At 46.7% G+C, this 15,951-nt stretch overlaps 1 protein-coding gene across 4 annotated transcripts in view; it reads right to left on the bottom strand.

The window, feature by feature from the left end:
* Positions 1 to 15,951, bottom strand: part of LOC137629724 (transcriptional regulator ATRX homolog) — a 109,990-nt gene that overhangs the window by 70,596 nt on the left and 23,443 nt on the right. For all 4 annotated transcript variants that reach the window (XM_068361289.1, XM_068361292.1, XM_068361290.1 and 1 more), the window contains exon 2: positions 2,798 to 2,893. In XM_068361289.1, coding sequence (XP_068217390.1) covers positions 2,798 to 2,891 — 94 coding nt within the window. In that variant the 5' untranslated portion in view covers positions 2,892 to 2,893. The remainder of the gene's footprint in view (positions 1 to 2,797; positions 2,894 to 15,951) is intronic.

Genomic DNA, 15,951 nt, shown 5'->3' with positions numbered 1-15,951 from the left:
ATGAGTCGTATAATGTAAGCACATTAGTACAAAATGAAACACACATGCAAAAATCAATAAACATATACATATATATCGAATAAAACGGAAATATATAAAGTAAAAAAGATCAGTGACTGGGGATGAGACTAAACACTAGTTCACTAAAGACTACGTTTTCAATCTCTCACCGTACAGTGCCTTGGGATGAGAATAAAAACTAAAACGTTTTATCCTCTCTCCCCGTACAGAGACTTGGGACGAGAGTAAAAAACTGAATCGAGAACAACGTTACTCGCTCCCAAACTCCTTGTACAGAGACTTGGGACGAGAATAAAGATCGTATCGTTCTCTCTCTCTCTCTCTCTCTTGTCACTCACAAGAGGATGGCCCACTCACTCTTCGTCAATAACAGGTTATTTGACTAAAGGAAAAAACTGAAAGGACTAAGAAATTGAAAATTAACAAGTTCCTTTAAATTAGTATCTAAAAAACTTCAGTTTGAAAGAAGAATGAACAAAACGTCAAAATCGATTTACTCTTTCTGCAAAGTGAAACCGTGATTCTCTCTTTCTCTATCGTAACGATAGAGCGCAAACTGCGTAGCATAAATAAACCAAACGTTAGTTCATCTTTGAAAAACAGCACGAAGACTATTCAAAGAATAAATTTCTTAAAATATTTTCTAAAAATATTCATCTCATCACTCTTACAGAGCAACTGTTTTTATCTAAACAAAAATAAAAGTTGAATGGGCTCAACGTTGTTTAACTTCGTTTTCCAAGTCAGGACCGCCTACAAAGAATAGGTAAACGCTGCATATAAACAAAAACATAAAATTTATCTCGATGTTTAGTATAAATGGAAAGCTAATCGAAGAGGCCTAATAAAGGCGGGTGAGATATAAAATATATAGAGGTAAATCTATAAATATCAACAATAATTTATAAAGTGATAAAATAATTACTAAAAGCCTTTAACACACTTCCGTACACTGAGGGAAGGGTCGGCCATCTTTTCTCTATGGAAAAACCAGAGCGAGATTAAAAAAAAGCAAGGGCAAAAAACTTTTCCTCTCCTTTCAAAAGCATTTCTTTTGAAGATAGTATTGAATAATCCAACACGGCGAAAGCAATAAAACCAAAACCAAGTACTTCACCAATTCGGTAGAAAACTCGAGGTCTAGAGCGAGCGGAACCAATGTTGTCGGTGACACCGACAGAGAAGAACTGGAGTGGTTGAGAAGTATATGCAGTATCTGGCCGATAGTCGGCGCTGGTGGGCACACCCGCAACCTTCATGGCGATCGCTCGCAAGTTTTTTGGAATCTGTCGGGCCGTCGGAGACGTCAGCTATTTATATATTCACCGGCTGAGTTTAATATTTAAAAAGGGGTGATTTAGAGAGGGATAGACTGCTTACAAGCTGTTGACCCTCTTTTTATGTTCATGTCGGTCAATGGGGACGATCTCGGTGCCGATAGCTCCAGGAAATAAGGACGAGATGTTACTACCCTATGGAGGAGAGAGTCATGACTCACCTTGTTCCAAAGCTTCGCTACTGCATTGGTGTCTTTCGAGTTAAACAGGGAAGGACCCCCCATCTACAAGTTGCATAACTTGAGCACTTCTCTCTTGGGTGACCGTCTACTGAGTTTTGAGATGCCAGACTCACAACTTCTCAAAATCCTGTTTCATCCACTGGTTGCTCAGGTTATGAGAACGGAACTCGCGGTGGTGAGAAGGGTGACCTTCTTCGCAGACTGGAGGAACAGGGCGGAAGCATTTCTCCTACTGAGGGAACTCAAGAGCACTGAACAAGTCACCTAGCATACTCACCACCCAGGGGGGATTGCAAGCCTGGCTGGGACTTTGACAAGACCCAACCAGCAACTTCTAAGGTGGGCGAGAAGCTGCAGAGGATGCTTCCGCTAGTGGAATGAGACATTGCAGAGGGACACCACTCGGGAGGCTCTGAGGGGGAAGGACATGACCAACCCCTGCAGAGGCAGATGTGCGCTCCCGCTATGGCCCTAACTTCAGTACCCCCAACAGCCGTTCTTTGGAGGGGGGACCAGAAATCCCGAAGGAAGGCTAAAGCTGACACATGGCATCAAGCGAGAATGACTGCCTCCGACGGCGGGCACTACCACATTGCTAGGGGAAAGGACATTGTCTTCTGCATCCAAGGATTGTCTGGGAGTCAAAGGCACATCACTCTTACTTGTTCGTCTTCCGGAGGAGACAGAACAAGAAAAGTTAGCGGAGGGGGGGTGGGGATGACACGCCACAGTAAAAAGTCAGGACTTCTGAGACGTGCCAACTGCACTCTATCGAGCCAAAATCCAAAGTGGATATACAGCCGAGCTGTGTGTGAGCGGGGTGGTTAGCCTACTCCCTCGCTAACTAGTGAAGGGGTTATTTATCTCACGTTAAAAGTTAAGAGCCCGTTTTCCAGAAATCCTAGACAATATATCTATAGTAAAGAGCGAATGGTTTGTACACTAGATGTATAAGAACAAATATGTAATACTGTAGAGAGAACTCTGTAATCAAAATATTAACTGTGGGGAAATCACAAACCATCAATGAAACAGACAGAACATAATGCTGTTATGTAATAACTAACAATCTACCATATAGAACTGTAATTGTTTTTAACTGTGTTCAGCCAACACACTTGCACTGTTAATATCATGCAACTTGAAAGTTTTAACAATACCAGGTCCTTCCAATATGAAAGACAAAATAAATATTCTATCACTCAGATTACAACTGGTATCATATAAATTAGGTAGCAGATCTATAGTTAAACTTACCTTTGGCCTTTTCAACTTCATTTTCATACAGGTATTCTTTCAGTCTGGCAGAGGGTTTTGGCTGTCGTCCACTCTTTCGAGTTGCAGTCATCATTTCTAGTTGAAAATAAATTACATCTTACTAGCAATGCCTAAGGAATGTAATATCAAAACAACTTAAAAATCAAAAACCTTTGTAACTTTAATTTCCTATACAATGCAAACTTTAGCCTAAAATAAAAACACTTAAAATATTTTTTCCTAACTATAGAAAAATTACAATTGTTCCGTAACCGAAATACAAACCACGCTATTTACACAGGGTTTACCTTTTAGCGCAGCTGAAATGGCGAGCCATTAGAATTTAACGAGGGTGTATTACCCCCGCGCTAGTTAGCGGGGGGGTAGGGGAGTGGTAGCTAGCTACCCCTCCCCTCCCTCACACACAGATGAATGCTCACTTTCACTTTTGGCTCGGACTGTGACAGACGTCTCTGTCTTGGTCCTCTCTTGGCAGCCATTTTTTGTTTTGTCTTTACTTAATCGCTTACTTTTCATTTACTCAATATATATGTAAACATGTTTTCATGTTTGTATACATATTTGAGTATAGAAATCAGTAAGTTTCCTTTTCAGATTTGTGTGTGTAGTGTACTTATCTACGTGGTGACCTCGGCAGTTGGCCGCCACGGCGTTATGGGTGGCGATCGAGTTTGACTTATGTCTTTCTCTCTCTCTCTCTCTCTCGAGGTCGTTCGCCCTTTTACTACGTGTTACTACGCCCTTGTAGCTTCCTTTCCGTGTGGGGGGGTTGCTACCCCGTACGTTTGTCTCAATTAGTTTATGAATCTAATTGTATTTGTTGATTTTTCAGCTTTGTAGAACGATTCCTTTCGGGGTTTTCGTTCTTTCTTTAGTGTTCATTCATTTTTAAATTACATAATTACATAGTTACATAATTATAGTTGTTATAATTCTGTTTTGGTTACAGCTCTCCTTCCGTGAGTGTAAGTGGTTGTGAGGGCACGTGCCTGTTGTGTAATTCTTGTTTCCTTTCCCTCGGGATTCCTCTTCGGAGCCTTCCCGGGGGAATGAATGCGTACTAATGTTTTTTTGTTTTATTTTTTTACAGTTACCGATCTAGTTCGTTTCTGTAATATGGCAACGGTGTGAGCTGTCTTGTTGAGTTCTGGGGATTCGGCTGTTGCTGCCTCCCCCCTTGTGTTTTCGTCAGGGGCGTGTCTCCTTCTACTGGAAGTACTCCCGTGACGACGGACAGCTCTCCAGTTCATTTTAGAACTCTCAGGAGGCTTGCTTCCTTGGGCAGGTAACTTTCCTTCCGAGGGAAGTTTTTCCTGTCCAGGCTTGAGTTTTTCCCCTTATGGAGGGTTCTCCTCTTGCCTTTTTTTCGTGCGACTAGGCTCTTGGTGCTGAGCGGTCACACCTGCAGTTTCGCTCAAGGGGCTGGGCAACTGCAGGAGCTCCTCTTCGGAGGATTGCTCCTTTTAGGTCACTGCTGACCAGTCTCTTCTACAAAGTGTTTCTCTTTCGTTCGCGAGAGAGTACACTCATAGAGACTCCTCTTCGGAGGTTTCTTCTGTTGCTGTTGCTGTTGGCCTCCCTCGCCGTAAGGCCCACCGTCCGCCTCGTCGTAAGGGCCTCTCATCAACCTATAAGGGTGCTTGAGGCGCCTTTTTGAATCTCCGTTTGCAGCCTACAACTCTATTTTTCTCGATCTTCCGCCTTGGTGCAAATGGACAGCAGTCTGATCTCGTCTTCCGACGGGCAACGGTCTTCCCGACGGACAACGGTCTTCCCGACGGACAGCGGTCTTCAGACGGACATCAGTCTCCCGGCGGACAACGATCCCTTCGGGGCAAAGGGTTGCCTCCCACGGGGGTTCTTCCCTTGCGAGTCAGGGTTTCCCTGCGCGCCCTTCTGCTGTGTTCTCTCCTGCTCCTGCTCAGTGTTAACGCACAGGCGCTCTTCTGCTCATCAGCGCTCTCCTGTTCGTCAGCGCTTTCATGATGATTATCCCTGCTATTCCTGTTGGTTCCTGTTACGCGCCCTGTGCGCCCACGTTCCCCCTCGCGATCTAGAACTTCGGTTCAGGTCGGGGTCAAGGACTCTTCTTCTATACGCAGGCTTCCACGCGTAGCCTTCTGCTCGTCAGCGATCATCAGCTCGCCAGCGATCACCTGTCTCTCGGCGATCTCCGGATCGCCCGCGTGTGTTACAGCCGGCACGCCAACGTTCTCCAACTCTTCTGAAGGAACATGGTTCGCCAGCTACTAGCTCACCTGCGCATGCTGATCGCCATCGCGCGACCCTCAACTGTGGATGCTGATCGCCATCGCGCGACCCTCAACTGCGGATGCTGATCGCCATCGCGCGACCCTCAACTGCGGATGCTGATCGCCATCGCGCGACCCTCAACTGCGGATGCTGATCGCCATCGCGCGACCCTCAACTGTGGATGCTGATCGCCATCGCGCGACCCTCAACTGCGGATGCTGATCGCCATCGCGCGACCGCACACCTGCGGATGCTGATCACCATCGCGCGACCCTGCGCATGCTGATAGCCATCGCGCGATCGCCCACCTGTAGAGGCTGCTCGCCATCGCGCGACCGCCCATCTGCGCATGCTGATCACCATCGCGCGCTCGCCCTCCTGCACATGCTGCTCGCGATCGCTCACCTTCGCATATTGCTCGCCAACGCACGATCGCTCACCTTCGCATGCTGCTCAACCATCGCTTCGGCATAACACAACGCGCCATCGCCAACCTGCGAGTTAGCGCTCACCAGCTCACCACCGATCGCTTGTTGATCCATATCGCCAGCGGTCTTCCTCGCCCACGCGGCAGCGCGTTTCCTCGCCATCGCGCTAACGCTTGCGTTCGCCGCCTCGGACTCGCGCTCATCCACCTGCCCACCCTCACGACCGCTCGCCCGCGCGACCGTTTGCCTGTGCGCCCGCGCGACCATTCGCCTGCGCGCCCACGTGCCTGCACGTCTACGCTCATGCGCGTCCGCGCCCATGCTCTCCAATGTTCGCCCACGCGCGAACCAACGGTTTTCCATCACGCGGACAGATGGTGTTCCGTCGCACGAACCTACAGTGTTTCTTCGCACAAACGTCGGCTTATTTCTTGCAGTATCCATTGCTCGACTATGGGTTATCGCTCGCCGACCACCAGCTCTCGCCCTTCCTACCACGCTCGCCCTCCTTCTGCGCTCCTTCGCTCACCTTCGTTTGCGTTACCGCGCATGGGCGCTTCCATGTTCGCCCACGCGAAAATCTTTGAATTACCGTCGCGCGAGCTCCAGGGCGATTGCGACCACGATTCCCAATGGGGTTTTCGCAGCATGGCCAGCCTGGCGAGTTCTTCTGGAGCGTATTTCCAGAACACGGCCTCACCCCGTAAACGCAGAGCATGGCACTTGCAAGAATAGGAGATACTTAAGGGAGATCTGAGCAACACTCCTCTTTCCTGAACCTGGTTAGCCCTTCCCCGTCATTCCCTGGAAGGATTTTTGGCGGGGGGGGGCTTTCCGTTCGAGATTTCTCCATCGGACAAGGGGTGACTGCTTACCCCTTCCTCTGGGAGCTTACCAGGTTCTTTCCCTCCTCGGTTACGACCCGAGGTTGGGTTCAAGGAAGCTACAGGAAGAGCATGGGTACTTTCCTCCTCTCGAGCTCAGGCACCTTGGCCTTTCGTCGTTAAGTATCTAACTTGCGGACAAGCTCGATGTTGTACCATCTGGACGCGCTGACTGAGGGCTTCCTTCGGGTGTCTCATCTGTGGAGGTCGACGACCTCAGACACCCTTCCATCCTTGAGAAGAGTTTGTTTGTGCCCAAGGACAGAGACTTAGACAGCGGCTGTGCGGAGGAAATCGACTTCCGTTTTCACTCCTCCAAGGCGCTTTCTTCCAGACTCTGCAGGGCTCCAGCGCCCTTTTCTTTCAATCACGTCGGCCTAAGTTATCGGCTACGACAACTGGGACAAGGTGTCCAATTGCAGTTTCCTCCTGTCAGGAACAGATGGCACGGGAGACTCCCCCGGGGGGGCATAGTCCTAAAAGGAGTTCACGAACTCTAGGATTGCAGGTTTTTTCTCTGGGAGGATGCTTAAGGTTACTCATCCGAATGACAGCTTCCCAATGCCCATTCCCGCACAATCTCTGTGATCAGCCAAGGATATCGCGCCTGCCGTCTCTGTCAGCGAATTCAGTGTCTCTGAACCTCTATGCCATAGCGTCAGCAGAGTTGCCCGGTTGGGCAGAATGATCCATACCTTAGGCGAAGGTCTTCCTTAGGATCATCGACGGCTTCACCCCCGGCCTCCTCAGTCGATCCTTTCTTGTAAGAAAGGATCTGAGAGGGGATGTCCTTAGTCGACCTCTCAGCCCTGATCAAGTTTGTCGAACAAATTTCGGCCAGCGTAGACCAGCAGAATCGATCAGACTGGTAACGAGGCGACAGGACTCCTTAAACCCTGGATCGGAAGGACGGGTACTTTCAGTTTCCATTCCATCCATCTTCCAGGGTGGTCGTCGAATTCAGCCTAGACTGCAAGTATTCCTGCTTATGATGAAGTGTGGCTATCCCGCCGTGGCATAGCAGGTTTGTTTCCCCAGAGAACTCTCCCTGCCTTCCTCTTGGCCGCTCAGGTGCAGGCTTCCGCCTCCTCTGCTGTTTGGAGGGCTGGTCAACTCCGGTAGGCTCGGGTTCGACCTTCTTCAGCGCCGGGACAAGCTTCCGGATGCTTACCATGAGTGTGGGCTCATGGTATTTTGCTTGGAGCCTTCTCTTCCTCTGCCTCAACATCTGGAGTATCTGGCCATGATATTGAGTCAACGGCCTTACCACGTTGGAAACCCCGCTTCTCGTCCGTCCAGCGAGGTTAAGCAACGTCGGTACTTGGATGGGTGACCACCTGGGGACGCCAGATTCTGTTACCACATCCTCCGAGCCTTCCTTTCGGTTGACTGTGGCAAGACTGAGGAGAGTCGCAGTACCTGTTCTCAGTCAAGCAGAGCTTTTAGCCCTATCTTGGAACGTTTCCTAATTCTCCTTTCCTCATTGACCCGTCTATAGTCCGAACGGTCGCCTCAGGATAAGTTCCATGTGGGGCGATCCAAGTTCCGGTGGCTTCAGGCAATGTTTAACCGGACTTCCTGTAGAGCGAGAGCTAGCAGCCATTTATTTACCGGAGATGACCAAAATTCTAGTGGGTATATTTGGAAAGGGTCTACCATGGGACATCCATAAATGGGTATCTTTAAATTGGGCAGTGGTGGGTGTGGATTTTATTAACCCCTTTTGTCCGAAAACGGACTTTTCATATTTTGGCAAAATATGGGGGTAGGGGAAAGTAAATTGGCTGCAGCTCCTCTCACACTGGGCCTAGAATAAAGGACTATATACCAAAATGATGCTGTTAATGAGTAGATTTATTTGATATCAAACTAAATTAGTTAATTTATTATTAGAGGTCACCAGGGGTCAAAAGGTCAAGATCAGCCTTTTGAAATGCCGGTTTTGGGTTTTAGTTGTATTTAGGATAAATAAGACGTCAAAATTTGCTAAAGGTTTACTAAATATGCATAAAATATGAAAAAGAGATACAAATAAAGTTTTTTGAAAAACGTAAGCTCTATTCCAGCTATATTACTAATATGGACTTCTCTAAAAATTTATTTCCTTTTCTTCATCCAAGGAATGGCTGCTCTCAGTGTCACTTTCATCATCATCATCATCATCTATCTGTACATCAGATTCTTCAACGGTTAACTTATCTGGGGTATTTGAGCCAGTGAACCAGACAATCATCAATCTATCATTCTGGACTTTCCAGCCATGTCCTTCAGGACCAAATGAAACTGGATCGGCTTCCTTGTATTCCTCAATACGTGTGCAACAAAGTTAGTTCTTAGCAACTTCAGTTGCAACACTCTTTGGCAAGGAGGGAGACAACAGGGGTCTGTGGTTTTGATTTTATCCAACGGATCAGTTTCCTTCTTTAGGGCATACAACTTGCGGAAAAGTTGAAGCCTGGCTTCATCAACACTTGTCAGGTTCCAAACTCCATAGACAATGCACAAGTACTCTTCAACTACAGCAGCAACATCTGGATCGATGACATCTGAGTCTCCAAGGTGACTAATTGCTGATGTGAACCTAGGGTTGTTTCTCATTATTTCAAATGGCTTCCACTTTGCTTTTCTCATAAAAGAGCCTGTGTAATCACAGCCTGTCAGAGCATGGAAGCTTGGTAGAGCATCACATATAGGTCCAGTCAGTTTGGTTGCAAGTTGTGACATATATATGAAATGCCTGGAATTTCTAGAACTCAAGCCAGCATCCATCCAAATCTGTGCATTAAGAATTAGCATGGTAGAGAATGAGTATGAAGACGTTAGTGGCGTTACTGCGAATGAGAATCACTGGAGCCACATCATGGTTAACAGCAACAAAGTTTGCATGGTACAGTAACCATGTACCGGCTTCTTCATGCCTGCACTGAAGCTCATGTACCAGGATCCAGTTGACAGTTCCACTTGCTGAAGTATAAAGGTAGCATTCATGTTCCACTGCAAAGTAGACCTGATGTCCCTTAAGAGTCGATGCATATCTATCTGATGACCATTCATCCTTCAAGAAGGCCAAAAACTGTTTTACATGGTGATGTGCTCCAAGCCATGTTGAGATCTGGTCGTCTTTTCTGTGACGAGCCATTGATTATGTAGGTAGTGGGTGTCCTACCACACAAGTCATGTTCAGTGTCCTTGATACTTGACCCATTAGGATATGTGTCACAGACTATGTGTACAATTTCACCAGTGCTATAAGCTTATTTCAAAATGGACATTGCCATCCCCCCTAGGTTGATGCCATGTCAAGCGTACGGAGAAGAACATAGCATCAATAATGTAGACATCAGTCCTGTCTGGTATGGCATTCAAGGTTCCCATTGCTTCTAATTTTTCCATTAATGTGCTCTTTGATGTCTTGTTCATATCACCAGTTATATGACACAATAAGAAAGGAACTGGAGTGAGAGGATAGGACAGGACAATACTGAGATCAAGTTCTTGTGTTACTGACAAATACAGCAGCCTTCAAAATATGTCTCTGGTGCATTTTGCTTCCTTGGTCTGTTTGTCCTTTGTGGTGAATTTAACTTTTACTGGATCCTGTGTGACATTCATCACATTTCTTCGCTTAACAGCTCGTTCAAAACGCCCACCATCTACATTACATTCATTAACAAAAAATTGATGCCAGGTAGATCCAGTTTCTTTTGACTGCAGAAGTTTGTTTTTCACACCATCCGAGGCAGCTTTGCCAGTGTTTAGGCAATACAGAGTATCATCATTAACAGTGAATGGATTGAGAGTGTTCTCCACCTCTGTGATCGTGCTCTTAAGGTCTGCATTGTCTTTGGCTATCCTTGATGGCTTTAGTTCCTGTATTGCATCATCCACCAGTGTGATTCCAGCCATTTCAAGGAGACAACTCAAAATTGCTCCCTTAAAAGATCTTGTCACTGTCCACCTCTAACAGACTGCAACATTCTGTGTAAATGCAGCAATACCCTTTTGACTGGATGCAGCATCCCTATTCACAGTTTGCTGTAAGGTAATAGCAACTGAACTTCTGGAAAAGGTATTCCTGGTTCTCTGCACAGAGAGTGCACCTGCTTCAAAACTTGGCTTGATTCTGGGATGTGTCATTTCCATATTGAGCAGATTGAGGTGATACAATGATATTTAACGGGCATAGTTTGGCCTGTGAGTTGCAAAGAATATAGGAATCATTGAGCCTAAAGCATAGATGTAGAGGTGTAGGTCATTTGTCCTGCTGGCCCTGTCAAAACGCATGAATATATGAACAAGATCTATGCAGAGAAACCAGAACCTAGCAGTTGAGCCATGATGACCCTGACGAGTCTGATCACAGAATTCACCATATCTCTCCACCAAATTACAAATTGCAGTGGACTCCAATAATGTCAAAAGTGATTGGGCTGATGGGTTTGCAGAAAAGAAATTCAACAACGCCATGCATTCATCTGGTATTACACCTTCTAAAATAAATTGCTTAAAATGCAGAATCTGCAAGGCAAGTGCAAACAGGGGATGGAGACGCTTGCATCTGTTAAAATTTTTTCCACCAATGAACCCTCGTACTGAACCATGAACCAACACATCAGCCGAGCAAAGAACCTCGGTACAACCAGACGATTCAACAATATAACCTAATGTGCTGAAATAGGCCATGGAAATATGAAATGCACCAAAACAAACGAAGTTATTGTCAAAAAGAGGGGATTCTTGTGCTTGGATCTGGAGTGCAAGTTTTGCGATAGCAGGGTCTTATGTCACTATAGCATATGCCTCACCGCACTCACACACAACCTTTTGAGACCTGACCAAAGTTTCTTTAACTACATCCAATCTTGTTGGTGGCAGTTCAATATTTTCCATATACACAATCTACTACAAAGGGAGTCTGTCCTCTGTGACCAAGGAATTCCAGCCACGCCACATAGGAGTGTTGGACATCAGACAGCAGCAGATTTACCAGATGATATCCATTTTCTTTGGTATCTCCAGTCTGGATGGTGTATCTTGTGAATATTTTTCAAATTCGAACTTCGACAGTGATGGCTTTCTTTTATATGGCATGATTTGTCGCTGAGGCGCATCAAATATTCGTCGTCTTTTCACAGGTACTTGGTCAGTAGTTGCATTAGTATTCGTGGTCCCTTCAGTCTGAGCACCTTGCACACCCCCTGCAGCAGGCCTATTCTGGTAGCATATCCCAACAGTGTCATGAAGAGTGTCTTTGCCAGATAGGGTTTCTGTCAGCTCGTCATAATTATCCCAAGCAAGACCTGTGGAGAGACCAACTTGAGGTAAGATCAAATCAGGTAAAAGCAGCCCTTCTGCTGTGATTTTTGACGTTATAGTTATCTCAATTGATTCAGCTGTGTAATAACTTACCGCATGACCCAAGTGATTAAGAATTTCCACAACTCTGTGACTACCTGCGAGGCTTTTCATTCCGACTCACAGATAAAGATGCTTGGATGGTTTTACTCTTCCCCGGCTGGTACAAAAAATAACATCCTGGGATAGTGAGACTACCCTTCATTTTACTGTTTCATTAGGCTTATCTTTATTCTGCAAGCCACAGAGAAGTGTGGTAAAAAACAAATGAAGAAGGTCTGGAATTTCTACTTGCCCTTTCTTAAAATCATCAAGTGACAAGGATAGGGCCAATTCAGGTGCACACTTACAAATTTCAAGGATGTTACAACGCAATGTAGAGCCTGTTTTTATAATGTTTTAAAGACAAAACAGGTGCACACACAGTCAATAAAACAGATCTCAGTAATATAGGTGAACCATCTATCAACTAAATTTGAAACGGTTTGATGAGTGAATTTCACAGGAACCGTTTAATAATGACTGTTCTCATATCAGTCATATTGCTGGAATAGATCCCATCTTCGTCAAAAAACTTTATTTGTGTCTCTTCTTTAAATTCTATTCATATTTAGTAAACCTTGGGCAAATTTTGATGTATTATTTAGCCAAAATACAGCTAAAACCCAAAACCGGCATTTCAAAGGACTGACCTTGACCTTTTGACCCCTGGTGACCCCCAATAATCATTTCAATAATTTTGTTTGATATGAAATAAATCTACAGATCAATATCATCATTTTGGTATATAGTTCTTTATTCTAGGCCCAGTGTGAGAGGAGCTGCAGCCAATTTACTTTCCCCTACCCCCATATTTTGCCAAAATATGAAAAGTCCGTTTTTGGACAAAAGGGATTAATAAAATCCACACCCACCACTGCCCAACTTAAAGGTACCCATTTTTGGATGTCCCATGGCAGACCCTTTCCAAAAATACCCACTAGAATTTTGGTCATCTCCAGTAAATAAATGGCTGCTAGCTCTTGGACTACTGGCCCCTATGGGACCAGCGGAACTATTAGACCTGCAATGGGTGTTGACCTATGGAGCCTCTTGATGGTAGTGGATATTCTCGTCCTTTCCCCACATTCTTGATGCTGTTCTCGGACTCGTCAAAGGAAAGGGGGGGGCATGTTCCGGTCCAGGCCTATGGTCAAGACCTGAAGGATACCTCTCCATCATTCAGGCAGGCTTAGGGGCCTTAGTCTGGCCCCTCTACAGATCCTACAGCTCCTGCCGAGTCGCCCCGTGCACGTCGACTTCATGATTCTGGCGTATTCTAACCAGCAGGGGACGCATTTTCACACCTTCACATCTTGCAGTAGAGATACCAGGATGATTGAGATTCTCCCAATACCACCATCGGCTCTCTCATTCCAGGCAGGGGAATGTTCTCTCAGACTATCCGAGCAGAGCCTCGTAGAGAGAGTGTACCTGGGGGTCTTTGACCTTGGGTAACCAGCAAGTACTGGTCTGGGGGACCTGATCGCAACAGCTTGGAACCTCAAGCTTCCGCTATTCTTCCCCCCAGTCTCAGACCCCGAGACTCAAGATGCATTCCGGTGATGGTGGGACAACTTCGACGCCTGCGTCTTCCCTCCCTTTTGTCTGTGGACAATGGGTCTCAACAAGACCAGGTTGTCTGTCAACCTTTCAATGGGAGAGCTCCACTGGGACTTTGCGCAGAATGGTTTCTGGACCCTCTGCTTCCCCTGACGAAACTCCCGGGAGAGCTTCTCCCACGGCGCAGACTACTCAAGCAACCACACTGCGACATCTGTCCCGAACCGGGGCGTCGCTTCGGCTTTATGCCTGGAGACACTACGCCTCCTCCTCAAGAAGAGACAACCCGCTACAGTCGCGGTACGGAGGTTGCGTCATCTGCGATAGTCATCCACAGGGGTCTCCCAGGCAAAGTGAAGAGTCTAAGGTGGTTGGTGCCGTGGGAGATATACCTCTTCCCTTGAGGCCTCTTCTCCAGCAATAACGGTCTTATTGCCTTTCGGCGGGAGGAAACTCCTTTCCGCTCTCGGCAATGAAGCCTGTCGCTCAGCCTTTCCCTGACCTTCAGGCTTAAAGGAATAACTTTTTCCTGACCGCTGGATCTATCCTCGCTCATGTGAAGCTACGATCGTCCCTGCCCTAGTCGGAGGAAGACCTCCAACTTGGAGCATGGCTCGGACTTTTAGTCCTTTAAGAGATCTTCTCAAGACCCTTTACGACAGACCTCGGATTGTATTCCGCCTTGGGTCTCCTGCTCACTCTGGCCACGGCCAGTGTGTAAGCAATCTTCTTGGTCTCTTACGACTCCCCTCTTTCTAAGGAAGAGGGGAAGGCAACATTCAGGCTCGCTCCTGAGTTGTTGGCTAGACTCAGAATCTGGGGGTCCCGGCCCTTCGGTCTGATTCATTCACGATTTCGAGTCTCCATTCTGTATCTGATGTCCCAAGACCTTATCTTTCTTGCCAGTAAAGGAATCGAGAGGTTAGCGCTGGGAACAGCTGCAGTTTGTCCTCAGTTGCAGCCGATTTGGGAGCACAAGGAGGACATGGGGGAGAGTCACCAGTATACCTCTTCAGCCCGGACTCAAGGACATTCATCTCGACCTGTCTCCAGACCCTCCCCCGTCACGTCGCCCTACAGCACGATGTTGGATACATCGCAACGTCCCTCGCCTTCGAGTAATACTACTCTGTGACGCAGGTGCTACAAGCTGGAGTCTGGAAGCGTCTAATGACCTTCGCAGCCCGCTTCCTGCAGGGCGTGACCCACAGGAGTCTCGATAAGTTTTCTATCACTCTGTGGTGGCTACACAACAGCTGGTCTAACCTCAGGCTCCTTTTTGGACAGGTAGCAGAAGGTTGAGGGCATTGTTATCAGGTTTTAGTCTGCATGAACGAAAGAAGTATGTCTGGCCCTTACTTCTTTCTTCATCATCCCCTCTACGGGGAAGCAGCATCCTGGTCTCTGCATAGCTGACCTCGAACCTCTGCAGGTAAACCATGCTTCCTTGTGTTCCGAGTATTGAGTCAATACTGTCGCGTCCCCCATACCCTGACGAGGTGGTATTGGGAACGTCCTAACCCAGAGTTCCTTCTGGAACTCCAGGTCAACTGCCTAGGACGGGTCACACTTCTTCCTTCACACACAAGCTTACGTAGGCCACATGGTTCCTTGCGAAGCAAGGAACTTGTGAGGTGCAGGGACTCCTTTTATCGAGTGCTACTCACTCGGATTCTGAGTCCCCGGGTAAAGCCAAAGCCAGTATGGCTGGGGACTTTCCACCCTACCTAAGGGGTAAGTCACCCTGTGTAAATAGCGTGGTTTGTATTTCGGTTACGGAACAAATGACAAATTCGAAGATAATTTGTATTTTTCCTAACCATACAAACCTTAGCTATTTACACACATTTGCCCGCCAGCCCTGTCCCCCAAGACAAGTCCTACCTCTAAGTGAAAGTGAGTATTCATCTGTGTGTGTGAGGGAGGGGAGGGGTAGCTAGCTACCACTCCCCTACCCCCCGCTAACTAGCGCGTGCGTAATACACCCTCGTTAAATTCTAATGGCTCGCCATTTCAGCTGCGCTAAAAGGTAAACCCTGTGTAAATAGCTAAGGTTTGTATGGTTAGGAAAAATCACAAATTTTAAGTAATTTGTATTTTTCCTAACAATACTTACCGAAGAACACTTTCTAGGAGATTACTGGTAACTCCTCTCCGACGACCAGATTTTTACGTAGTTTCCCCCTACTTCCATGTTCTATACTGTCCTGAATAACGGGAAATAACATGACCTGGGGGCATTGCACGAGAAGGTAGCGCGTCTTTGAGAAGCCATCGCCAGTAAGTTTTATGTAATGAACAATACCACGAGGTCAGTGGGGCACTGCGGGGACGGTTGGGGGGGCCCTAAACCGAAAGTGTTTCTTCGATAAGTATTGTTAGGAAAAATACAAATTACTTAAAATTTGTGATTTGTTCCGACACAGAGACTTACCTCGAAACACTTTCTAGGAGACTTACACCTTAGGAGGGGGGAGTGCCCTTAAGCCCTGACCCCGATGGACAGTAGGGAAAACTACGTAAAAGACTCATTAAGTGTGATATAACACTTACCCTTCTGCAATATCTTCGTTGTGCTTGATATGGCGAATTTTCATCTTGTGTAATGAGC

Source organism: Palaemon carinicauda, chromosome 37 (assembly GCF_036898095.1).
Source record: "Palaemon carinicauda isolate YSFRI2023 chromosome 37, ASM3689809v2, whole genome shotgun sequence".
NCBI classification, from domain to species: Eukaryota; Metazoa; Arthropoda; class Malacostraca; order Decapoda; family Palaemonidae; genus Palaemon; species Palaemon carinicauda.
This window is presented reverse-complemented; position numbering and strand designations above follow the sequence as displayed.